At 41.2% G+C, this 26157-nt stretch overlaps 1 protein-coding gene across 7 annotated transcripts in view; it reads right to left on the reverse strand.

Annotated features, from left to right (window-relative positions):
- The window catches only part of UTRN (utrophin), an 897027-nt gene that overhangs the window by 127753 nt on the left and 743117 nt on the right, over positions 1 to 26157 (reverse strand). For all 7 annotated transcript variants that reach the window (XM_073557627.1, XM_073557629.1, XM_073557628.1 and 4 more), the window contains one exon: positions 3935 to 4020. In XM_073557627.1, coding sequence (XP_073413728.1) covers positions 3935 to 4020 — 86 coding nt within the window. The remainder of the gene's footprint in view (positions 1 to 3934; positions 4021 to 26157) is intronic.

Genomic DNA, 26157 nt, shown 5'->3' on the forward strand with positions numbered 1-26157 from the left:
TGATTGTTTCGTGATGTTGGTCTACCAGGCATTGCTCCCACCTAGCCAGAATCCTACTCCACACTGATGAGGGGCAACACCCCGAAACAGCTGTCTGTGGATGGATACCTGGCCTTGGTATTTCCCTTGTCATATCTGTAAACTCTTAAAGAGCTGGATATTGACTTAAAGGGCCACTTAATATGGTGGTAATGGTGGTTTCCGAAAGGAGCCACTCCTTGGCTGGGTCCTTCCCTGGAGGAAGATCTGGCTAGTCCCGTATTTGAGACTCTTAAATGAGGCTCCACGGACTTTAATTGCATATTCGTATTTCCCAGGGAGCAATGCACCTAGGATTTCACTGATTGAGCGCCTTTGCCGGCTGCCGCAGTGTTTTCTTTGACTGGTCTCCCTGAGGTCAGTGATTGTTTCGTGATGTTAGAAAAACACTGCTGGCATACGGAAAACACACTGATCCAAAACATTGATGACACATTGGTGGCACACTGATCAAAAACACTGATGACACCGGTATGGTTTTATCTCCCACCGGTTTTATACGGATGGGTGAAGGAGACCTTAATAAGGACAGAATTATGCTGCAGAAATGTACTACAAATATGTTGTCCTGGCAAAATAAAGCTTTGTCCATGAGATGGGGTATGTAAAAATTAACAAACCTAGTCATACCCACTTCCCATGACCTGTTAGTGCTTACCCCAAGCACAAAAACAATAAAAGTCCTGAATAATCATTTTAAGAACACAAATGCTACCCCATCCAGCAAGATAATGCACAAGGATCACCTGTGTATACAAAAACAGAGATGACACATTGGGCCAGATTGCTAAAATTTCAGACACCCTAGAATTGGAAACAAGCCCTATATTTAACACAACGGTTCCTGCTGGAAAAATGTAGTGCTTCTTTACATACAGTTGTGGCCAAAAGTATTGACACCCCTGCAATTCTGTCAGATAATACTCAGTTTCTTCCTGAAAATGATTGCAAACACAAATTCTTTGGTATTATTATCTTCATTTAATTTGTCTTAAATGAAAAAACACAAAAGAGAATGAAGCAAAAAGCAAAACATTGATCATTTCACACAAAACTCCAAAAATGGGCCAGACAAAAGTATTAGCACCCTCAGCCTAATACTTGGTTGCACAACCTTTACCCAAAATAACTGAGACCAACCGCTTCCGGTAACCATCAATGAGTTTCTTACAATGCTCTGCTGGAATTTTAGACCATTCTTCTTTGGCAAACTGCTCCAGGTCCCTGATATTTGAAGGGTGCCTTCTCCAAACTGCCATTTTTAGATCTCTCCACATGCGTTCTATGGGATTCAGGTCTGGACTCATTGCTGGCCACCTTAGAAGTCTCCAGTGCTTTCTCTCAATCCATTTTCTAGTGCTTTTTGAAGTGTGTTTTGGGTCATTGTCCTGCTGGAAGACCCATGACCTCTGAGGGAGACCCAGCTTTCTCACACCGGGCCCTACATTATGCTGCAAAATTTGTTGGTAGTTTTCAGACCTCATAATGCCATGCACACGGTCAAGCAGTCCAGTGCCAGAGGCAGCAAAGCAACCCCAAAACATCAGGGAACCTCCGCCATGTTTGACTGTAGGGATCGTGTTCTTTTCTTTGAATGCCTCTTTTTTTCTCCTGTAAACTCTATGTTGATGCCTTTGCCCAAAAAGCTCTACTTTTGTCTCATCTGACCAGAGAACATTCTTCCAAAATGTTTTAGGCTTTTTCAGGTAAGTTTTGGCAAACTCCAGCCTGGCTTTTTTATGTCTCGGGGTAAAAAGTGGGGTCTTCCTGGGTCTCCTACCATACAGTCCCTTTTCATTCAGACGCCGACGGATAGTACGGGTTGACACTGTTGTACCCTCGGACTGCAGGGCAGCTTGAACTTGTTTGGATGTTAGTCGAGGTTCTTTATCCATCATCCGCACAATCTTGCGTTGAAATCTCTTGTCAATTTTTCTTTTCCGTCCACATCTAGGGAGGTTAGCCACAGTGCCATGGGCTTTAAAATTCTTGATGACACTGCGCACGGTAGACACAGGAACATTCTGGTCTTTGGAGATGGACTTGTAGCCTTGAGATTGCTCATGCTTCTTCACAATTTGGTTTCTCAAGTCCTCAGACAGTTCTTTGGTCTTCTTTCTTTTCTCCATGCTCAATGTGGTACACACAAGGACACAGGACAGAGGTTGAGTCAACTTTAATCCATGTCAACTGGCTGCAAGTGTGATTTAGTTATTGTCAACACTTGTTAGGTGCCATAGGTAAGTTACAGGTGCTGTTAATTACACAAATTAGAGAAGCATCACATGATTTTTCGAACAGTGCCAATACTTTTGTCCACCCTCTTTTTTATGTTTGGTGTGGAATTATATCCAATTTGGCTTTAGGACAATTTTTTTGTGTTTTTTCATTTAAGACAAATTAAATGAAAATAATAATACCAAAGAATTTGTGTTTGCAATCATTTTCAGGAAGAAACTGAGTATTATCTGACAGAATTGCAGGGGTGTCAATACTTTTGGCCACAACTGTACTTCGATCCCTTCTTATACAACCTCTTGGTTGGGCTACTTTAGACTTAAAGGGAATCTGTCAGCAGGATTTCACCCCTTTCAGAAACTATATGCGCATGTAACTCTTTCAAAGATGAGTCCAACAATACCTTCATGTGGTCAGTCTGTTCCTCTATGACTGAGAAATCAGCATTTTAATTTATATGCAAGTGAGACTGTAGATCTGAAGCCTCTGTCCCATTTCCTGAGGTCACACAGCATAGGGGCAGTCAGTCAGGAGGAGATGGTGTTGGTCGAGGAATAGAGCTGGAATGACAGAGCCTTCAGATCTACATAGGCATTAGAATATAATGTTAAACACTGATTTATCAGTAATGGAGGAACGGACTGGCCAGGTAAAGGTATTGCTGGACTTGTCTTTGAAAGAATGACATGCGCATATAGATAGTGTGATATCTTGCAGATAGATCCCCTTTAGGGTTCCACCTTATTTCAGTGCATATTATCAACAATTTAATAAATATTAAACAAAAAAGAGAATTTTATTCAAGTGGACACGTTTTGTGCAGTATGGCTTACTATCTAGGCCAGCTTGTTTACGCGAGTCGAGGAAAACGTGTGTGTGCCAAGGAATCACAAGAAGTCAGAAGATTAGCATATTCTTCACTCTGTAGTAATCCTCCAACAGTTCTACAACAACAATACTAAACAATGCTATATTGACGCAAAGGAAACATAGAGAAGAACTAATGCTATTATGGATAAAGAATATTCAAGAAAAAAAACGATATTACTACAGTGTAAAACATCACACTGAAGGAGCGTAATGATGGCCCGGATTTAAGAAGCTTTATAATCCCGGCATCATTAGGCATTCATATTTTTTTATGTGCAACAAAGTAAAACAGAAAAAGTTTTTTTTTTTTCATTTTTACAACAAATGTTGTCATTGTTAATCGGCATAGACACCTTGACAACTCAAACGCACATTTTAAAAAATATGAAAGCCCCTGAACTGTGGTGCATGAGAAATATACAAGTTTATTATGACACACAAAGAGAATCCTTTAGAGTTATTTAAGCTTTCCAACCTCAATTACTAAATATCTCCATGAATAAACTGTAGTCTAAATTGCCACATTCCTGGCGTATAGTAGCAGATATTGCAGAATTGCCCTTGGCTTCTCTCATTGCTATAAATGGGAATGGATTGATAAATGTGTACTGGAACACACACAACTAATTGTATGTCAGCTCATTTACAAACCTGCTGGAGGGAGAAATTACGATATGTGTATATTACCCAGCTATGAAATAGGTAACATCACATGATATAAACTAGATAAAAATACTAACATAAAGAAACTTTGTTAGGATATATGAGATTCATGTGATATACTTACATTTGTATTTGTCTTCTAATAAACCCTTAGATAGAGATATAAGACCAATCTTCAGAGATTGCACCCGAATCTTTCCAGTCCGACCCCTGTGAAAACCACAAAATCAGTCAATATCTTCTATAGATTTCATACGTTTCATTCACAACTTGAATTGTTTCATAAGTTTGTGTTATAAATCACATTATAAGAGGACCTATCAATAAGATATTAGTCCCCTAACTAAAAGCATGAGTGTAAAGCTTCTTTAATGATCATTGCATTCCTACTTTCCATTGCATTTTTGAGTCCACCCTTGAAATTTCTATAGCAAGTGCATTGGGGCAGGCCCTGCACTTCCAGCTCTGTGGTGTTCTTTCCCTTTTCCCCACCCACCACTGGCCTCCAGTCTTTAATTTACTAGTCAATCTTCTCTCCTGTTGACAGGTCCTCCTTAAGTTTACAATAGTGAAAACAACCCTTTTTAAAATGTGGGATTAGGTCATATGAATATCATAGGTCCCTTTTATATGATCCTCCTATATTACTCAAAATGGAGAATCACTAAAAAACAGGTGCTATGTTGCGTCTTGTTGCTGTGCACAACATATGACCTTTGACATGAAACTGTCTTCCACAACCTCACCTTTGCAGCAGAGTTTGGCTGCTCCCCACCGTTTTAAGCCTCCTACACGGATGTTAATGTTTCAGTTAATGACTATGTTTCAACCTACATATGAAAATCCTGATCATTACCACTATTTGGTATATTTGGTTACTTATTTACCTGACTGTAATCCTATAAAATTCCTGACTTTGTGCAGGTTACCTATAAAAAGTAATGCTGTTTTGAAGGGAAAGGATGGTCACACCAAATATAGATTTGATATAGATTTATTTTTTGTTCATTCACTTTTTATTTTGATATTTGATAGAAATAAACTATTAACACTAATTCTTATTTTGCAATTTTTTTTTACTACACCTGCCAAAAACCTTTGCACAGTAGTATGTATATATATGTATGTATGTATGAAATTGTTATATTACTTTCACAGGTGTGATCTCTGCAGAGACGAGCTGTAGCCAGGAGAATTTGTTAAAGGAAATCGGTCAGAAGGATCATCCCTCTCCTATGTCATCTATATGGGCATGCAGGTCATTGTAAGCTCAATAAAATGATACCTTAATATCTTCGATCTGATATTTTATTCTTGAGCTACCCACAAATTTCTTAACATGTAAATGAGTTGTTAAGATCTACAGGCTAGACACTGATCTCCTTAAAGGGAATCTGTCACCCTTTTTTTGGCCTATCAGCTGCCGGCATTGACATCAGGGGCTTATCTACAGCATTCTGTAATGCTGTAGATAAGCCCCCGATGTAACCTGAAAGATAAGAAAAACACGTTAGATTATACTCACTGGAGGGGGTGGTCGGGTCCGATAGGTGTCACAGTCCGGGCCGGCACCTCCCATCTTCATACGATGCCGTCTTCTTCCCTTCCTGTAGTGGCTCTGGCGCAGGCGCACTGCTCTGCCCTGTTGAGGGCAGAGCAGAATACTGCAGTGCGCAGGCGCCAGACCTCTCCCGACGCCTGCGCACTGCAGGACTCTGCTCTCAACAGGGCACAGCAGTGCGCCTGTGCCAGAGGCACTACAGGAAGGGAAGAAGAGGACGTCATCACATGAAGATGGGAGGCGCCGGACCGGACCGCAACACCCATCAGACCGGACCGCCCCCTCCAGTGAGTATATCTACAGAATGCTGTAGATAAGCCCCTGATGTCAATGCTGGCAGCTGATAAGCCAAAAAAAGGTGACAGATTCCCTTTAAGAATCTGCCTCCAGAGCTTAGTCCAGAAAACCACTCTAATATAAAGAAGAACAGTGTTTATCTAATAAAAAAAAGCTCAATGTGGGTGTGTATGTATGTATGTATGTGTGTATGTATGTATGTATGTATGTATGTATGTGTGCGTGTATGTATGTCCGGGATTGGCATCCGCACCGTCGCAGCTACAGCCACAAAATTTGGCACAGTCACACGTCTGGACCCCGAGAGCGTCCTAGGCTATGTTGTGAGGCGAAATTTTAACCTTGTGCGTTCCAATTCACCAAACAATTTTGCCCCTATCTACATAATGGGGAAAAAGTGTGTGTGTATCAAGCCCCGCCCCTCATTATGATGTCATAATGGTTGCCATGGCGACGCTGATGTCATCATAGGTTGCAAGCCCTGCCGCTCATTATGATGTCATAATGGTTGACTATGGGATGGAGGATGTGTGATGGGTATATGTCATAATGGTTGACTATGGGATGGAGGATGTGTGATGGGTATATGGGCACTGGACTATGGGATGGAGGATATGTATGAAGGGTATATGGGCACGGGACTATGGAATGGAGGATGTGTGATGGGTATATGGGCACTGGACTATGGGATGGAGGATATGTATGACGGGTATATGGGCACGGGACTATGGCATGGCAGATATGTATGATGGGTATATGGGCACGGGACTATGGGATGGAGGATATGTATGATGGGTATATGGGCATGGGACTATGAGATGAAGGATGTGTGATGGGTATATGGGCACTTGACTACGGGATGGCGAATATGTATGATGGGTATATGGGCATGGGACTATGGGATGGAGGATGTGTGATGGGTATATGGGCACTCGACTATGGGATGGAGGATATGTATAATGGGTATATGGACACGGGCCTATGGGATCGTGGATATGTATGATGGGTATATGGGCACGGGACTATGGGATGGAGGATAATTATAATTTGCTATAACTAACCACAGTTAGTTACTATGCCCGGGCAGCGCCGGGCTCTTCAGCTAGTAATCTATAAACACTGTTCACCTTTATTATTACATACAGTGTCCTCCCTTATTTTTACACACAGCATCTGAATCCTCTGTATATGGTTTGCATCTATTTAGTATTGGGGCATGATAAATAGGGTCATATACACGTAGCTATGAATCAAATAAAATAAATCGGGGGGTGTATAAATGCAAAATGTTTGTTTGTTTTTTTAACTGGAGGTTTTAACATTATCTGCTTCATCTTCCTAGGGCACCAAAATACCATGTCCGGGCTATGATTACCAATTTATGGAAGTAATACTATGATAGATAGCTGCACATTAAAGTTATTAGCAGCAATAGCTGAACTATTTCTAAAAGCATTTGGATTATAAACTAGCATACACTCCTGAAACAGTTCACAATGCCGCAATTAACATATTTAATACATTTGTAAGTGATTTAGATCCTGAGCGCTTCTTAAATTTCTAGTGGAAGTGATTAAAATCCATCCACAGGATTGTTTATACAGCTCTAAACCCAAAAATATTCCTGTGCAAATTCAGCAGGATTGTAAATGAACCTTACACTATAAGATATATGGAAACTCAGTACGAGATAAGTAAAGCAATGTATCTGTGCAGACGCTCATTGTATGTAAATTATAGATTGTAAATATCTAAGTTTTACATTATGCTGCATGAATGCAGGTTTCAGAGTTAATCTAAGAACTTCCAACGCAGTGTTAGACAGCCCCATTAGCCACTTTAACTAAGAACTCTGAGAAAACAGATGCTAATTCACAATGTGAACAGAGCTGATTCTGGCTACTAATTATCACTTTGGGGCAAAGGGGAATTTTAGTAGATATAACTGCGCATATGTTCCAATTAACAGGTCTATTTTAAAGGGAATCTGTCACCCTCGGGATGTATATAACCTATTAATATGGGCGTACATGTAATAGAAATGTTACACTGGTCCTATCTGTATGCCTCATATTAGTGGTCTTGTTGTTGAGAAATTTTATATTCTTTCCTTATGCTAATAATTTCTTCCAGGCTCCAGGGTGTGTGGTGCCTGGAAGAAATCCCTGCATCCTGTCTTCATTATAATACTACCCCACTCCTCCATGCTTATCAGTTGTGTCCATGGAATCCCGTGCCTGCACTCCCACAGAAATCCATATCTTTTCCTCCCTTCTTTGGACACTGCATTCAGGGATCTTCGTTGCAAGCGCCGGCGACTTCCGCTACAGTGAGCCGTGGTGTGCGCAACGATAAGATGCTCCACCCACTTCCTCCATACATAGTCATCGCTATGTACACATGATTCCTAGTGAGGACTATGCAGGGAGGAAGTGTGGTGAGAACCTTATCGTTATGCACGCCGGAGTTCACAGTGACTCACCAGCGCCTGTGCAAAACATCTCCGAAAGCAGTGCCCACAGAAGGTAGGAAGAGGTATGGAGTTTTGAGGGAGTGCAGGGCGCAGGCGCAGAATTCTGGTCTCAGAACTGACACTGATGGGGAGGGGGTTAGTATTACAATGAAGACAGGAGGCGATTTCTTCCAGGCACCGCGCGCCCCGGAGTCTGGAAAAAATCTTTAGCATAAGAAAATAAAATAAGATTTCTCAGCAACAAGACCACTAATATGAGGAATACAGGTAGGACCAGTGTAACATGTTTATTACATATATGCCCATATTAATAGGTCGTATACGTCCTGAGAGTGACAGAGTTCCCAGACGCCCAGACTTATACACTTTATAAAAGGAATATTCTTAAGTTTGCAATTAAAGAGAGCACATCTCCTGATTTGCTTTGCTTTTGCAGCATCGAGGAAGCATAAGGGCACTGAAGTTGCTAGATCCAGCTTCAGAGCTTGCAATCTCTATAACAAAGAGTTTATAAGAGTGCGCCCCTTGCCTACACTGGCCACACTGTAACACTACCGAGGTGGCTGGTAGCATAAACAATAAGCAACACACCACAGAAATATAGATCCCTCCATTCTGGAGAAGACAGAGGATTTTTTAATAAGAGGTAAATTGCTAAGTTGCTTGTTTTTAAAGGCACCTTACAATTTTACCAATTTATGATTAGAAAATCCCTTTAAGCTTCAGTGCTATGAAATGGGGGTATTGGAAACCATAGGCATTTGCTCTTCGGTGTCATACATCACCCCGCAAGCAACTGCATTAATGGGGTTGTCAGGTCTTATACTACAAGTCTACTAGATGTGGCTGCATGCTCTGAGGAGTTTCAGGAGTCAGCGCAGGGGTCGGCAGTCATGTGAAAGCAAGTAAGTGATATGCATACTCTGGCCACAGTTCAAATTGGATGAGGCTGGAAACAGTCTAGTCGAAATGTGGCCAGGTGTATGCAACCGCTGTTCCCAACCCTGACACCAAAAAGCATCTTCACAGCTCACAATGCACACGATGTAAGAATTCACAAGTCTGCAGTCATATTGTAGCAGCTTCACTATCGATCTGGTACATATGAATACAGAAGTTACTTATATTGGCACAGTTCCTTCATACAATTTGATCTCATTTTATAAATAATGTGATAAATAAATTATCTGCAAATAAATTAATTTAAAAATGATGCTATCTTACCCCTGAAAAACCATTACTATGCTGCCCACTATGCATCTCACTTCTGCCTACATTGCTGTCACCTGCCTGTTGTAAAGAGTAATCCATATTTAGTAGCAAAGATGCAAAGTTGGGTTACAGTAAATGGGGGTGGGTGAATGTAGCTCTCTCATTCTCCACATGGGCATACAGTCACATGTCTGGACCCCGAGAGTGTTCTAGGCTGTGTTGTGAGGCGAAATTTTAACCCCGCGCGTTCCAATTCACCAAACAATTTTGCGCCTATCTACATAATGGGGAAAAGGTGTGTGTGTATCAAGCCCCGCCCCTCATTATGATGTCATAATGGTTGCCATGGCGACGCTGATGTCATCATAGGTTGCAAGCCCCGCCACTCATTATGATGGCACTGGACTATGGGATGGAGGATATGTATGACGGGTATATGGGCACGGGACTATGGGATGGCGGATATGTATACCCGTATGCCCATATACCCGTCATACATATCCTCCATCCCATAGTCCAGTGCCCATATACCCATCACACATCCTCCATCCCATAGTCCCGTGCCCATATACACGTCATACATATCCTCCATCCCATAGTCCAGTGCCCATATACCCATCACTCATCCTCCATCCCATAGTCAACCATTATGACATCATAATGAGTGGCGGGGCTTGCAACCTATGATGACATCAGCGTCGCCATGGCAACCATTATGACATCATAATGAGGGGCGGGGCTTGACACACACACACTTTTTCCTCATTATGTAGATAGGGGCAAAATTGTTTGGTGAATTGGAACGTGCGAGGTTAAAATTTCGCCTCACAACATAGCCTAGGACACTCTCAGGGTCCAGACGTGTGACTGTGCCAAATTTTGTGGCTGTAGCTGCGACGGTGCGGATGCCAATCCCGGACATACACACACACATACATACATACACATGCATACATACATACACACCCACATTGAGCTTTATATATTAGATGAGCACTAGTTGAGTGCCTGGACGTACTGGACAGCTATGTCCACCTAAAGCAGTTGGTTGTCCAAGTCCAGAATACTTAACCATGTCATTTTCCAAAGCATCAGCTGAAAAGCTGACGACTGCAGGAATCATTGCATGCCAAACTTAAAAGCATCAGTTTCCAACACAGACTGCGCCATTTCCCAACAGAGAGAATGAGATTTATCGTTTTCATCTTTTTTAACACAATTTACAATTTTGTAAGGAGCAAAGTACGATCATATTTTAAGACGTACTTTAAAGTTTCCTGCTACATTCTTAAAAATGTAAAGTATGCTCACTTTAATCATTTCTGACAGAAGTGCCTAGAAAGTGAATGTCTGAACTGTGTTCTCGCAGTGGGTCTTTAATCCATTGATATTTCAGGCCTACATTATCCCCAGCATGTCTTTAATACAGTGATTTATGCAACAGAAACCACACAGAGTGACAACGTATGCCACTGTGAACGGCAAAGAGTGGCTGATTCTGGGCATCATTTGGATAATACAATTTGTTAATTCTGTTGCTCTTAAGCTTTTTCTTATTCAATCATGCTGTTTTCTAGATTTTTGTAATTCATAGAAGCAGAAACATATTACTATCAGCCACTGGTGCTCAGAAAATGTATAAGGAGCGCTGCCCAGGTTGCATGCGATGCTACGGCCAGACTGATCAGAATGTGCCTGCCATGTGCTGGTATGGTGATGTGCTGCAATAATAAGCAATACTATTAACTTAGGAGAAAATACTTGTAGAATATTAAGAAGTCAAAATGCTATGAAATAAAGGCGATGTTAGAAAGAGAACAAATAATAATCAGTACGGCGCTGTACGACCATAGAGTTATTCCCATATTGACAAGTTATGATGTATACACTGGAATGGTGGTAACTTTCTGAATGCTGGGAGTCCCACTGATCCCAGGATATTACCTCACTTGAATGTAACTTCATTCATTCTCTATAGGATAGCTGGAAATAGTTGAGCGATGTGCTTGGCTATCCTGGTCAGGCTGACGGACAGTGAATGGGCGATCACTGATTCATTCCAACAGTGGCATTTCTGAGCCCCGTTCTCAGGATCAGGTAGTGGCTCAGTGTTGGAACCTCTAGTGATCAGCAAGCTGGCACTTATCTTGTGGGTGAGTAAGTTTTTCCCACAGTTGTAAAACCCCAAGAGGATAAACATTGTGGATATTAGTGACCTAGTTTTCCATAGTACAGCAATAGCATGATGCATGTTTTTAGCGTACAGATTATAAAAAGGTAGCATTTCTAATAAACTGGTTCTTGTCTTGTAGTGCAGGATAGCATCATATGAAATTAGTATTTAAAGAGGTTGTCCATTACTTTTAGGCTGATGACCCATTCTTAGGATAGGTCATCCATGTCTGATCGCCCGAGGTCTGACACCCGGCACCCCCGCCGATCAGCTGTTATCAGTGTCGGCAGCTGCTGTCCAGAAGTGGTCATTTACCAAGCTGCTCCGTCTACTTGTAGTGACCGGGGCTTGGTACTGCACACCCGCCTCCTATTCAAATCAACAAAAGGGAGATGTGTAGTACCCTACGGCAGCCACTACAAGTAATGGGAGCAGCTTTGTGAGTACTTCTGGCTGGTGGCTGCCGACACTGTTAACAGCTAATCGGCAGTGGTGTCGGGAGTTTAGCATTGAATTTGCTCTGTAGTGGAGGACTGCATTATGGTACTAGATATTGGCCTTGTAAAGTAGACCACATTATACCCGATGGATACTTGATCTGTACTGCAGATTACATTGTCCAACAGGTGCTCAATGTTTAGCACAAACATGCACCATAAATCATAGGTCCTTGACTTGTGTCGTGGCATCATATCTGTGTTGCAATACTGCATAATACCCAATGGCTACTACTTCTGTAGAGCCAAATATTGCCATGAAAATATCAGAACCAATGGCCATTTAAAATTCAATATATATATGGACTTTTGTAGATAATAAAAATTCCAGTTAGAAATATTATTCATTCTGGATATATTAAGGACACAGCCCATCAGAAGCATTCAGCTACAGCTCTAGATGTGTGGCTACCACAGGCGTACTTGTGTAGGTGCTATAGGTACAAAAATGAGATGAGTTAATTTGAAGTCACCCTATGCAAATACAAACCACAACTAATTTAATTGACTAATTCTATGATTTCCTTTATTCTACCATCCAGTCATTGAAAATGATTCTGTACAAACAGATGTGTATGAAATGCCTAAAGTCAATTGTAATGTAACAGAATCTCCATATGTTCCTGAATTTCCTGGCGACAGCATAGACATTAGAAAACTTGATCTCCTTAGATAATGTGCTAAATAGGTAAATGTAATCTGTCTGTAGCAGCAGAGATGAAGAGACAGATTGTGGGTCACAAGTCAGGGTTTGTCTTTGTTTTGTCTCTTCAGGTCAGTGCAGGCAAATCATTTGACAACAGCAGGAACAATGAATGCATGATGGAAAGTGACGAAAAGAAAGTTTTAGCACCTATATTGCTGGAAAATACAAATTTAGAGGAACTGTCCACTCAAAACTAGTGGATGGCATCTAGCAGAGCATGAGAATCCATCCAGTTCCTAGCCATAGTTGGCTAGCATGGGTACCAATAGCAGCTTTACCTTGTTATGGGTGATGATGGCAGCAAGGCCTTTCTATTCTACAGTTGTTGCCAGGTCAGAATTGTAAGGTTAGCATGAGAAGGATGGGGAGTGCTATTAAAATTTCACAATTTACGGTACTAATGCATGATATAAAACAGACAAATAAGGGTACATTTTTCTCCACAGTAATATTTTCTACATCTCTTTATCCAAACAATAATGTAAAAGAAAACAGCACAATATAATCTAATCCTGCACACTGGGTGTCCTCCGTGTCTCACACTATGGTTAGGATACACTGCCCAGTGTTTTAAACAAAGGTTTATAAAATATACCGTATGTGGCTTTTCTTCTGTTTTACCATGACTCCTGCTGTGAACCACTGCACAGGGCAGCAATTGAAGAGAGGAGCGCTATGCTCACTACAGCCGCCGGCTCTTTGGCTTCCCTGACTATCAGCAGGGAATACCTCTCCTACAGAAACATATGCTTAGCTTTTATATAATTAAAAGCAACTCTAACCTTAGCTGCTTTTTTATTTAAGTTTCCATTATGTGTAAGGGTACCGTTACACCTAGCGATGGACCAGCGATCCCAACCAGCGATATGACGCGGTCAGGATCGCTGGTGCATCGTTAGGTGGTCGCTAGTGAGCTGCCACACAGGCAGATCTCACCAGCGACACCGCTGGGGACGGGGATCACTACTTACCTGTCAGACGCGGCGATCCTGCGTCCTCCTGCCCGGCTCCACGCGTCGCTCGTTGGCGCCACAGGAAGCGCCGCAGGAAGTGGCCGAAGAGGAATGGTCCAGGAGCTTCTCGCGCGATCAGCGATAACCAGCGGGGGAGCCGGTCGGAGGTAAGTATCACACGCAGCGATATCGCTAGCAATATTGCTGCAACGTCACAAAATCGGTGACTTTACAGCGATATTTCTAGCGATAGTGCAGTGTGTAACGGGGGCTTAAGGTTTAAAGGTTTTAAAAGAGAGAGGGAAGGACACTGACTGTAGAAGGCTCTTGTGCAAGACTTGTGCCTGTCGCTCTTCCCAACATCAATCAGGCCCTACACATGGAAAAACATGCACATTTACAGTGCAATGCAATAGTTTGGACCCCCTGGTCAAAATGACTGTTATTGTTTACAGTTAAGCAAGATGAAAATGAAATGATCTCTAAAAGGCCTAAAGTTAAAGATGATAATTTATTTTGTATTTTAGGCAAAAAAAATAATGTCAGTTTTTACATTTTAAAAATTACAAAAAGGAAAATGGGCCAATGCAAATGTTTGGCCACCCTGCATGGTTAGTACCTACTAACACCCCCTTTTTGTAAACACTTTTTGTAGACAGACAAGAGTCTTTCAATTCTTGTTTGAGGATTTTCATCCATTCTTTAGTTGAAAATTCTTTCAGCTTTGTGAAATTCCTAGGTCGTCTTGCATGCACTGCTATTTTGAGGTCTAGTCACAGGTTTTCAATGATGTTCAGATTAGAGGACAGTGAGGGCCATTGTAAAATCATGAGGTAATCAATTGTGGATTTTGAAGTGTGTTTAGCATCATTTTCCATTTTTAGAAGCCATCCACTTTTCAACTTCAGCTTTTTTACCAATGGTGTTATGTTTGCATCAAGAATTTGTGGACATTTTTTTGTATCCATTCTTCCCTCTACCCATGAAATATTCCCCATGCCATTGGCTGCAACACAACCCAAAAGCATGATTGATCCACCCTATGCTTAATCGCTGGCAAGATGTTCTTTCCTGAAATTCTGTGCCCTTTTTTCTCCACATATACCTTTGATCATTGAGGTCAAAGAGTTCTATTTTAACCTCATCGGTCCAGAGGACTTGTTTCCAAAATGCATCAGGTTTGTTTAGATATTATTTTACATATTTATGATGCTGAATTTTATTGTGAGGACACAGGAGGGGTTTTCTTTTGACGATGCTTCCATGAACGACATATTTTTGCAGGTGTCGCTAAACAGTAGAACAATGTACCACAACTCCAGAATCTAATAAACATTTCTGAAAGCCTTTGCAGTCAAGGTGGGGTTCTGACTTGCCTCTCCAGAAATCCTATGAGCACCACTCATTGCATTTTGCTTGGTCTTCCAAACCTCATCTTGACCTCCACTGTTTCTGTTAACAGCCCTTTATTAATTATATTTCAAACTGAGGAAAGGGCAACTTTAAAATATTTTGCTATCTTCTTATAGCCTTCTCCTGCTTTGTGGGCCTCCACCATTTTCATTTTCAGAGTGCTAGGCAGCTGCTTACAAGAACCCATGGCTGTTGTTTTTTGTCTCAAGGTTAGAGTAGGCTGGGCTTTTATGAAGCTGGGAAAATTTAATCACCTGTCCTTTCCTTACGATGACAATGAACAAGTCACAACCCTAACGTGCTAATTAAGGTCTGAAACCTTGTTCAAACTTATCTGAGCACACAAATCTCAACAACGGGTGCCCAAACTTTTGCATCGGCCCATTTTCCTTTTTGTAATTTTTGAAATGTAAAATATTACAATATTTTTTTCCCTAAAATACAAATTAAATGTGTCATCTTTAGTTTTAGCCCTTTTAGAGATCATTTCATAATACATGCACATTTACACATTATACACGCATATACATAGTAAAAATGTATATATAAAATATGCACATTAACACAAAACCTACATATACAAAACAACATTATTATGATTCACTTGTTCACATGACCAGACAGTAAATAATCTGTTCACCGTATTGTACGAGTTAAGATTCCAGGGTATGTAAATATTTTCATGTTGTGTCCTGGTTTGTCAACTGATAAAAAAAATTGGTCTGCACTCAATATAAAGAGGTGCTAAGGGAGAGGGCTGTTTTCCCAATGAGTCCAGGAAGAAGAATCCATCGCACTCTCAAGATGGTAAGTTACAAATTTTGTATTATATAATGCAAACACACAGGGGTGGTCATGGCGGGCTCCACATCATATTAGGGGTAATCAGCACTAATATATCTTTGTCTTGTCATGCCTCTTTTTTAAATGCACTATTTATATATACACACAGGTGCTTCTCACAAAATTCGAATTTTATCAAAAAGTTAATTTCATTTCTTTAATACAAGAAGTGAAACTCATATATTCTATAGAGTCATTACACACAGAGTGATCTATTTCAAGTGTTTATTTCTGTTAATGATGATTATGGCTTACAACCAATGAAAACCCAAAAGTCATTATCTCAGTAAATTAGAATAATTTATAACACCAGCTTGAAAAAATGATTTTAAAATCCGAAATGTTGGCCTACTGAAATGTATGTTCAGTAAATGCACTCAATACTTGGTCGGGGCTCCTTCTGCATCAATTACTGCATCAATGTGGCGTGGCATGGAGGCGATCAGCCTGTGGCACTGCTGAGGTGTTATGGAAGCCCAGGTTGCTTTGATAGCAGCCTTCAGCTCGTCTGCATTGTTGGGTCTGGTGTCTCTCATCTTACTCTTGACAATACCCCATAGATTCTCTATGGGGCTAAGGTCAGGCAAGTTTGCTGGCCAATCAAGCACAGTGATACTGTTGTTTTTTCACAAGGAATTGGTACTTATGGCAGTGTGGACAGGGGCCAACTCCTGCTGGAGAATGAAATTTCCATCTCTAAAAAGCTTGTCAGCAGAGGGAAGCATGAAGTGCTCTAAAATTTCCTGGTAGACGACTGCGCTGACTTTGGTCTTGATAAAACACAGTGGACCTACACCAGCAGATGACATGGCTCCCCAAACCATCACTGATTGTGGAAACTTCACACTAGACCACAAGCAGCTTGGATTGTGGCCTCTCCACTCATCCTCCAGACTCTGGGACCTTGATTTCCAAATGAAATGCAAAATTTACTTTCTTCTGAAAATAACACCTTGGACCATTGAGCAACAGTGCAGTTATTTTTCTCCTTGGCCCAGGTAAGACGCTTCTGGCGTTGTCTATTGGTCATAAGTGGCTTCACACAACGAATGCAACACTTGTAGCCCATGTCCTGGATACGCCTGTGTGTGGTGGCTCTTGAAGCAATTACTCCAGCAGTCCACTCCTTGTGAATCTCTCCCAAATTTTTGAATGGCATTTTCTTAACAATGCTTTCAAGGCTGTTGTGGTTATCCCAGTTGCTTCTGCACCTTTTTCTACCACACTTTTTCTTTCCACTCATCTTTCCATTAATATGCTTGGATACAGTACTCTGAACAGCCAGCTTCCTTAGCAATGATCTTTTGTGGCTTACCCTCCATGTGTGGTATGTCAATGACTGCCTTCTGGACATCTGTCAAGTCAGCAGTCTTCCCCATGATTGTGGAGCCTACTGAAACAGACTAAGGGACCTTTTTAAATGCTTAGGAAGCCTTTGCATGTGTTTTATGTTAATTATTCTAATTTACTGAGATAATAACTGTTGGGTTTTCATTGGCTGTAACCCATAATCATCAACATTAACATAAATAAACACTTGAAATAGATCACTCTGTTTGTAATGACTCTATATACTGTAACACATGAGTTTCATTTTTTGTATTGAAGAACTGAAATAAATTAACTTTTTGATGAGATTCTAATTTTGTGAGAAGCACCTGTAAATATGATTGCTTTCCAATATGGAAATCCTCTTTATATTTTAAGGATATCCAACTTAGATACCTATACATCCATGATGTTTTGACCATTTCCAATAGATTGGATTTACATAGGAGATGTTTGCTTGCATTTTGCCACTTATTATTACTATTCTGTTGGATTAGCTGCCTATTTTTGCTTGAATTTCCTCTGAAACCGTATATTTTTTTGGCGTCAGTATATGTTTATTAACTGTGCATAATAACATTGATTTATATTTTAAATGTGTGAGTGGATTTGTGCATACCTCCGACTATTATGTCTCTAACCAGAGTTAATACCAATATCTGTTTTTTTGAATCCATGCTTTATTATGCAGTGCAAACACACAGGGGTATGGTGAAATTAAACTTTGAGATGGAGAAGAGACAAAAAAAGACCTTTTGACCTATCCCGGGTCTTTATTATTAGGTCGCTATAAAATATAATGAGAAGGAACAATGTATAAGGGGTATGCTGTATATACAGTATATGTTTATATATAACATGGAGATACAAACTATATACAAAATATACACAGAAACATTATTTTCATAGAAGTATCCATATATTAGTAAAGCATTTCCACAATGTTTATACAATATATTTCGATCTTTCATGAAACATGGAACCTTTCTGAGAATGCGGTGGATACTTCTTCAAGTGCTGGTATATTTTACTCACTTACAGAGCACCATTAAATCCACAGCGCTTTACAGACATTATAATCACTGTCCCCGCTGGGATTCACAATCTAGATTCCAATTCAGTATGTTTTTGCAGTGTGGGAGGAATCCCACGCAAATATGGAGAGAACATGCAAACTCCTTGCAGATGTTGTCCTTAATGGGATTTGCACCCAGGATCACAGTGTGCAAGGCTGCAGAGTTAATCACTTTGTGAAATTTCTTTTAAAAAGTTTATTACAAATGCGATCATTGTCATTATTTTTCATAATTTTTTAGTAATTTTGCAGAAAAAAATATATTTTGGATTGTATTTTATCCTTAATATACAGGTATATCGGTGTCCTTGTACTTTGAGATATGTCTTTATGTACCAACATAATATACCTGTAAAGAGGAGTACCATTTAGCTCCTTAGACAGAAAAAAAAAATCCTCCTATACTTAGCAGAGAAGCCTGTGGATCACTGTTAAAACTCCTGTGTTTGAATCTTGGGACAGACTGCATAAAAAAAAATGAATTAACTATTCAAAAAGCATCTGCTGAGCACATAGGGACACATGGGGCCCTTTCTTCAATGTTCTAAAACGGAGAATATACACACTGAAAAAGTGAAGTGATCACAGAATTGTCTGAGACATCTGCAGTGTAAATTGGCCCTCCATAATGAGCCCCTGTGAAGATGTGTTGTGTGAGCCCCTAATCTTAAAATTTGCCCAAAGCTGGAGTTGTCAATCAAAGAAGAGGGAGAGGTGGAGATAGGAGGAAGACAAGAAGGTGGGAAGGTGCAATTAAATGTTTGGGAGTGTCTGTACTTGGTATGGATAGTCATTCTGTGCTGACAGAGTCCCTTCAATATTTCCAGTGATTTGACTGACAGTTTTAACAACTGTATCTATACAAGCATACAAAGAGCATTTAGTGGGCTATCCATAGTACAAATCCAGACGTTAGGGAATATAGATGTATATAAAAGTGTCACAAAGAGTTGTACACTATATTGAAAGGGTAGCTCCTGCCAGTTATGGCCATGCATGCACAGCTCTATTCACTTGTATAGGCGTTTTGGGAAGAACCTTTAAAGTACTATGAGAAGATCACTGGTAAAATACTAAAGGGGAAATATGTGTCACTCAGGATGTTAACCTCAGTGCTAAGAACCTGGAAAAATGCTCCAGCATACTAAGTGCTGAGAGGGGCTAGACGGCTATGCTAAGGGCTAGGATTTTGTGGACATCTGAAGAGTAGGTTGGAGGCTGTTCATGATATCTCCACCACCGGGTGTGCATTCTTACTCATTCAGTGTCTCTGGAGATGAGAGCTCCAGAGCTGTGCTTGTGTTAAATAAAGCTGAACATTGTTTTTTTCCCTGAGCGGACCGATTTCCCGTTTTGCCAGAAAGGTCACGTTTGCTTATCTAATTTTGCACTGGTTTATGCAATACGTTTTTCAACACACTAGTTGAGACTTAAATGGAAAGCATTCCTGTGAGCAGCTGAGTGAGCCTATCTACCAAACTTGGTGGAGAATGCAGGAAACTTCCTCATTAAGCATGTGTGACGGCTGTGGACAAACTGCATGTCTTGGGTAAAGCCGGCTATAAGCCAGGAAGTGACGTCAGACAGCATGGAGGAACTGATCAAACACCTGTTCCAAGTATATCAACGACAGCATCAACAGCAGCAGGAAGCCCAACAGCAGCAGCAGCTAACACAATGGGAAAGGAATAAACTGTTGGTGCAGCAGATCCACCAATAGCAACAGCAGCAACTTCAACAGGAGATGCTTACGCGGCAGATGGAACTCTTTGCAGAGGCCATTCGTGGGAGGCCGGCAGCTCCTCTCCCAAGTTCAAGTAACTGCTCATACATCCAGAATGTGGTGAGATGTGCCATGCAAAAGATGACCCCCGGTGATGATGTTGAGGTATTTCTAACTGTGTTTGATAAGGTAGCAGAGTGGGGGAAGCTGTTGCTGGAGCAGTGGGCGGAGCTGCTGGTCCCCCTCTAACTGGCAAGCCCCAAAAGGCTTATTATAACCTGGCCTTACAGGATGTGCAGGAGTATGCCAAGTTAAAAACTTAAATATTTGCACGCTCAAGAGTGACATCTGTCCGGGCACAAAGGGTCCACCACTTGGCGTAGTGTGGTGATAAACCCCCTCGCTCCCAAATGTTCGACCTGCTACATCTTGTACAGAAGTGTTTTCAGCTGGAGTCCTCCACCCCAAACCAGATGGTCGAGCGTGTTGATATGGACAGATTTACCACTCCCTTCCTAGGCCAGTGCAGACCTGGGTTTCCCAGGGAGAGCCTCAGAATGCAGATGACCTGTTTGGACTAGTGGAAAGGTGCCAGGTGATAGAAAAGTCCTTAAGGAAACTGAGTATGGTTGTATCCCCGTACTGAGGTACCCAGAATGAGCCTGAATCTCAAAAGACAGGTAATAGAGTCACAACTGGGGGGGAGTCCAAAGTCCCAAGGGGTCGCTGAGGGGTTGCGAAAGGCTGCTGGAAAGGATTTAATTTGTTGGAGACATCATGGTCCTGAGCACACAGCCGTCCGTTGTACTATGTCCACTGAGCAGATGAACTGCAGCATAGGGAGGCGCTGTTCATATTATTTCTATTCGACCTGCAGTGCGGACTATCAGCACAGTGAGGGGCCACAAGCATGTCTCTTGACAATAAATGGAGTACTGGTATCTGGAATCTTGGACTCAGGGAGTCTGGTGACCCTAATAAGGGCCACACGTCCCCACCAGTTGATTCCCGGGAAGCTTGTGGATGTCTGCTGTAATCACAGGGTTGCTAAGAACTACCCTTTTGCCAGAGTAACTATAAAAACGAATTGTGACACTGGGTCCTATGAGGTAGAAGTAGTTAAAGACCTGGCGCACACAGTTATAATAGGGTCAGAATTTAGCTTATTCTGGAACTTATGGCGAAAGACGGGGGTACCAAGTTACTCAGATAAGAGCTAGTTTGACCATGAAGGGTCCCTATCGCAATCAGGGGCAGATGAGGATGACATTCCTGAGTTGGGTGTTTCTGGGGAAAATTTTGGGACTACTCAAATGAAAGACGTTACGTTAAAAAGCGGCATTTGACAATGTTACTATGATAAATGGGGTTTCTACATTGGGTTACTAAACTGAGGGGAGAGCTAACAGAGCAATTGTTTTTGCCAGGGCCCTATAGGCTTACGGTGTTAGACCTGGCCCATTCTTTTGTCTTTGGTGGGCATTTGGGTGTAAACAAAACCCAGAAGTGGATCCTTCAGCTTTTTGGATGTCACAGAGAGATTGTTAACTATTGACGGTCCTGTCCCACCTGCCAGCTAACTGCTCCAGTCTCTCACTTCGGTAGTCCCCTAGTGCGATTATCCATAATAGAGGTTCCATTTGACGGAATTGCTATGGATCTTGTCGCACCCCTGGTGAAGTCCTCCAGAGGACACCAATATATCCTGGTGGTAATGGACTACACAACACGGTACCTGGAAACTGTACCATGATATTTTTTCAATAAACCAGTTTAAACTTAAATGGAAAGCGGTCCTGTGACTACCTCTGTGAGCAGTTGAGTGAGCCGCTCTACCACAGTAATATTGAAGTTTTAAAATAGATTGTAATGTGCAAGATACCCTTGTATAGCAGTATTAGCTATAGGTTCCTAAGATTAGCTGGAAATGGACAAAGATAGGCAGAATGTCTCTAATAATCTAATAGTAGTCATAAGTTAAGAAAATTATTAGCTCAGCCTCTTATATAGACCAGCACAGCTGCATATTATGTCTGCCCCTGATATAAGCCATTAGGAAATTGCTGTGCCACTTTTCCACTTCCTAACATCTCCACTTGGCTTTCTCAAGACATTGTATGATTGGCTAATTATAGACAGTAATCAATGATCCTGCTGCTAGAAAAAGTTTTACTTCGACAATCACCTCATTTTAGCAATGGGAAAGGGACAACAGTTGGGTCATAAATGATCACACATTGATAACATATCTTAGCTCAATGTAAGTGGTTTTTATTGTAATAAGTGAAATACACAGTCTTTTAGTATCTAAAAAGCTCAAAACTAGTGCTTGTCATTAGTAATAGGTGATTAAAAGCGGTTGTGAAAGCCAAGTTTAAATCAAAATTTTTAATGAGAATTAGTTACTACGGAAAACATATTATTGCTCATAATTCATCGTTGGTCCCTGAATCTGATGGACTGTCATTTCTTACCTACTCATTTTGAGCTCTAAAAGGATTGAACAGTCCAAAATGTGGCTGCTATCTTGACAGCACTCACAAAACTGCTGCTGTCAGGATTTTAACAAGAAAAGTTCTTTTCGCAGAGTTGTCTGGTGTTAGTGGGCTAGACTGCAGCCTGTCAACATGTTCACTTTGAGTAGCTTGTAATTAAATTCCAGGCTAACAGCATGAAATCGGCAGATGCTCCTCAAATGCTGCTTAATTATGTGAGCTTGACTACATTGCTAACATGAAAGTTATAAACAGAGTGTCAAAGTCAGAGAAGGCTTCACTACACTAGAACCATCTAAAAAACATCTAAACAAAACAAGCATAGTTCAACATATGAGTCTTGGAATAAACACAAATTAACCTGTAATTGAGAACATTTCATTAGTGGTTGATTACAGAGTTTCATATTCTGCCATTAATTAACCTGTTTTACAGCATCTGTGCCAGGACTGCTTGAGCTTAACAATGGATAATAAAAGTTATCAACAAATTCTAGGAAAGTGCCAAGATATCTGTCCATGAGCTGAGATCCAAGAGTATGTGGGTTATAGAGCAAGATAATAATACAAAGCACCCAAGTAATTCTACAATAGAATTGTTAAAGAAGGATAAAGTCAAAGTTTTTGAATGGCTAAAGGTACTGTCACACTAAGCGATATCGCTAGCAATATCGCTATAACTTGTGACGTTATAGCGATATTGCTAGCGATATCGCTGTGTGTGATACTTACCTACAACTCCCCCGCTGGTTATCGTTGATCGCGCAAGAACGTCCAGGACTGTTTCTCATCGTCAGCTTCCTACGGCGCTTCCTGCTGTGACGACGAGCGACGCGTGGAGCCGGGCGGGAGGACGCAGGATCGCCTGGTGTGACAGGTAAGTAGCGACCCCCGTCCCCAGCGATGTCGCTGGTGAGATCTGCCTGTGTGGCAGCTCACTAGCGACCACTTAGCGATGTACCAGCGATCCTGACCGCGTCATATCGCTGGTCGAGATCGCTGGTACATCGCTAAGTGTGACAGTACTTTAAGTCAAAGCTCTTACCCAGAAATGTTAAAGAAAGACCAGAAGTGAGCAGTTCATGGGAGAAAACTGTTATGATTGAGTCACCGTAGGAGGCAAAAACAGAAATGCTAGCTAAGTCCAGAAAACCAGAGAGGTTGGCAGCTATCGGATTGCAGACCCCTGATCCTATCCACAACAACTAACAGTAGCCGTGGGGGGTTCCTACGATGCCCTAGACCCCTCGATCACAGCCGGAGAATTAAATAGGCCTAAAGAAAGAAAGGGGAAATCTAAACTGCCCCAGAGCAGACCCCAAAGCAATAGGCAGCCCCCAACATATAATGACGGTGAAGCAAGATGAAAACACTAACACAGACAGAAAGATAGACTGAGCAAAGACGGGGCCCAAGCTAACTAGATAGGAAAGGACAGGAAGGCTGCTGTCTGCAATCCGTGAAAAACCCTATGAAAATAAGAGCCAACAGACTGACAGTGAAAAAGGCCCTGAAGACGCTAGGCTTCAAAAAAGCTATGTCAGTACTCAGGAATATTCTGAAGACAGAGCAGCAGGCAAAAGGAGATTCAGCTCACCCCAGCAGGGAATGGCAGAATCCAGAAAAGCAAGGAAAACAAAAACAAAACACTAATGCTAACAGGCAAAGCAGAAAACTTAGCTATAGAGGAGCAGGAATCAGACTGGTGTCCTAGAAGTCCACAGAGAAATCACCTGCAGGGCAGAAGGGCGTCGGCAGCCTTATATCCAGTCCGTGACTCCACTCAGCCAGTCATCCTCATTAGGCTCAGGTGCCTGATAATCAGGCTCATTACCTTCCTTTACCAGAATAGGGAGTTCACCAGACCTCAGTGACGAAGAGGAAAATGAACTCACAACAGAAAACCCACCAAACACAACAGACTTGAAGATGTTTTATAGGGAGTAATGGCCTAAAATTCCTCCAAGTCAATGTGTAGGACTAATCAACAATTACGGGAAAGGTTTAGATGCAGTTACTGTTACACAAGGGTGTCAACATCAGATACTGAAAACAAAGGTTTCGGAAACTTTCCCATTCTACAGGTTGGTGAAAAAAAACTGAATATACAGAACATTAGAACACTTCAAAACTAAATTTCTTCTTATACCCAGTTCTGAACGTATGGAAAATGTTAATAAAGAATAATTTTTTCCCCCAAAACAGCACCACTTTCTCAAGCCTTGAGAAAGGATCTGAGGATATGAAATGGCAGTAGGCTGAGTAATCCATGACCTCTCTGCTTTATTCCAGCTTGTTATCTGGTTCAATAAAATAAGCAGTTTCATTATTTGCTGAGTTCCATAACTTATTTGCACTTTGGGCTTGGATTATCTGTTTTATTACATTATAGGGCACGACAATTATACTGTGTTATAAAGGGAACCTGTCATCAGGTAAATGCAGTCCTATCTTGGACAGCATATTCAAGAGCAAGGAGAGCTGAGTAGATTGCTATATAGTTTGGAGAGAAAAGATTCAGTATAATCTATGTTTTAGTCATTTAAACCCCTGCTCTTTGGGGGATGTTTGGTCCAGTGGGAGGTCCTATCAGTGACTGACAGCTTTCTTTGTATAGTAATGCATACAGGGATAGCTGCCAGTCACTGATAGGACCGCCCACTGGACCAAGAATCCCAAAAAAGCAGAGCATGATGCAAACACAGATTATAGCGACTCTGTTCTCACAAAACTATATATCAAACTACTTATGTCCCCCCTGCTCTATAACAGGAGATGACTGCAGATTGGACTGCATTTTCTTGGTGTCACGTTCCCTTTAAGCATTTTTTTCACTTGATAATTTTTATAGAGACTAACAACAGAGACCAGTGCTGACCGCTATATTGTCTATACTTCAAAATCAAAATAAGTGTACTTTTGGCCTCTGTGGGACCGGTTTACATTAGTATACCGTATATCTTTTTTAACTTGCAAAATAATGAATTTGTAACATAGGAGCCTATGGGCGACATATGGTTCGCCACTAAAAGTCTTCAGAGACTTCAGGTTTTTTTTATTAACCCAAAGATTGTCTCTCAGTACTATACAATAAGAAATGGTCTAACCGAGCAAAATATCTGTGCATTTAAAATCAAATGTCATACAACGCTTTACATGACTCTTTAAAAAAGACCTTTACCGACGGGGAAAATATACAGTATCTACATCATGCAAGTGATTCATCTATATAATACAGCAAGAATAGGAGATATTTGTGTGCAGCTTGGCATTGAATTGTGTTTAGTAGTACCAATTCTACTCAATTTCACTTAGCAAGGTCACTTCCATAAGAGCATTATTGTCTTCCGTAGTGTCTACATTTTTTGTGATCTCGGGTTGGGTGAGGGCTTATTTGTTGCGTGCCGAGCTGACGTTTTCAATACCACTTTGGTGCAGATACAATCTTTTGATCGCCCATTATTGCATTTTTATGCAAAGTCGCTGCGAACAAAAAACCGTAATTCTAGAGTTTTGATTTTTTTCTCACTACACCATTTAGCAATCAGGTTAATCCTTTTTTTATTGATAGATCGGGCAATTCTGAACGCGGCGATAC

Source organism: Dendrobates tinctorius, unplaced genomic scaffold, assembly GCF_039654945.1.
Source record: "Dendrobates tinctorius isolate UK_male_01 unplaced genomic scaffold, ASM3965494v1 ptg000250l, whole genome shotgun sequence".
Taxonomy (NCBI): domain Eukaryota; kingdom Metazoa; phylum Chordata; class Amphibia; order Anura; family Dendrobatidae; genus Dendrobates; species Dendrobates tinctorius.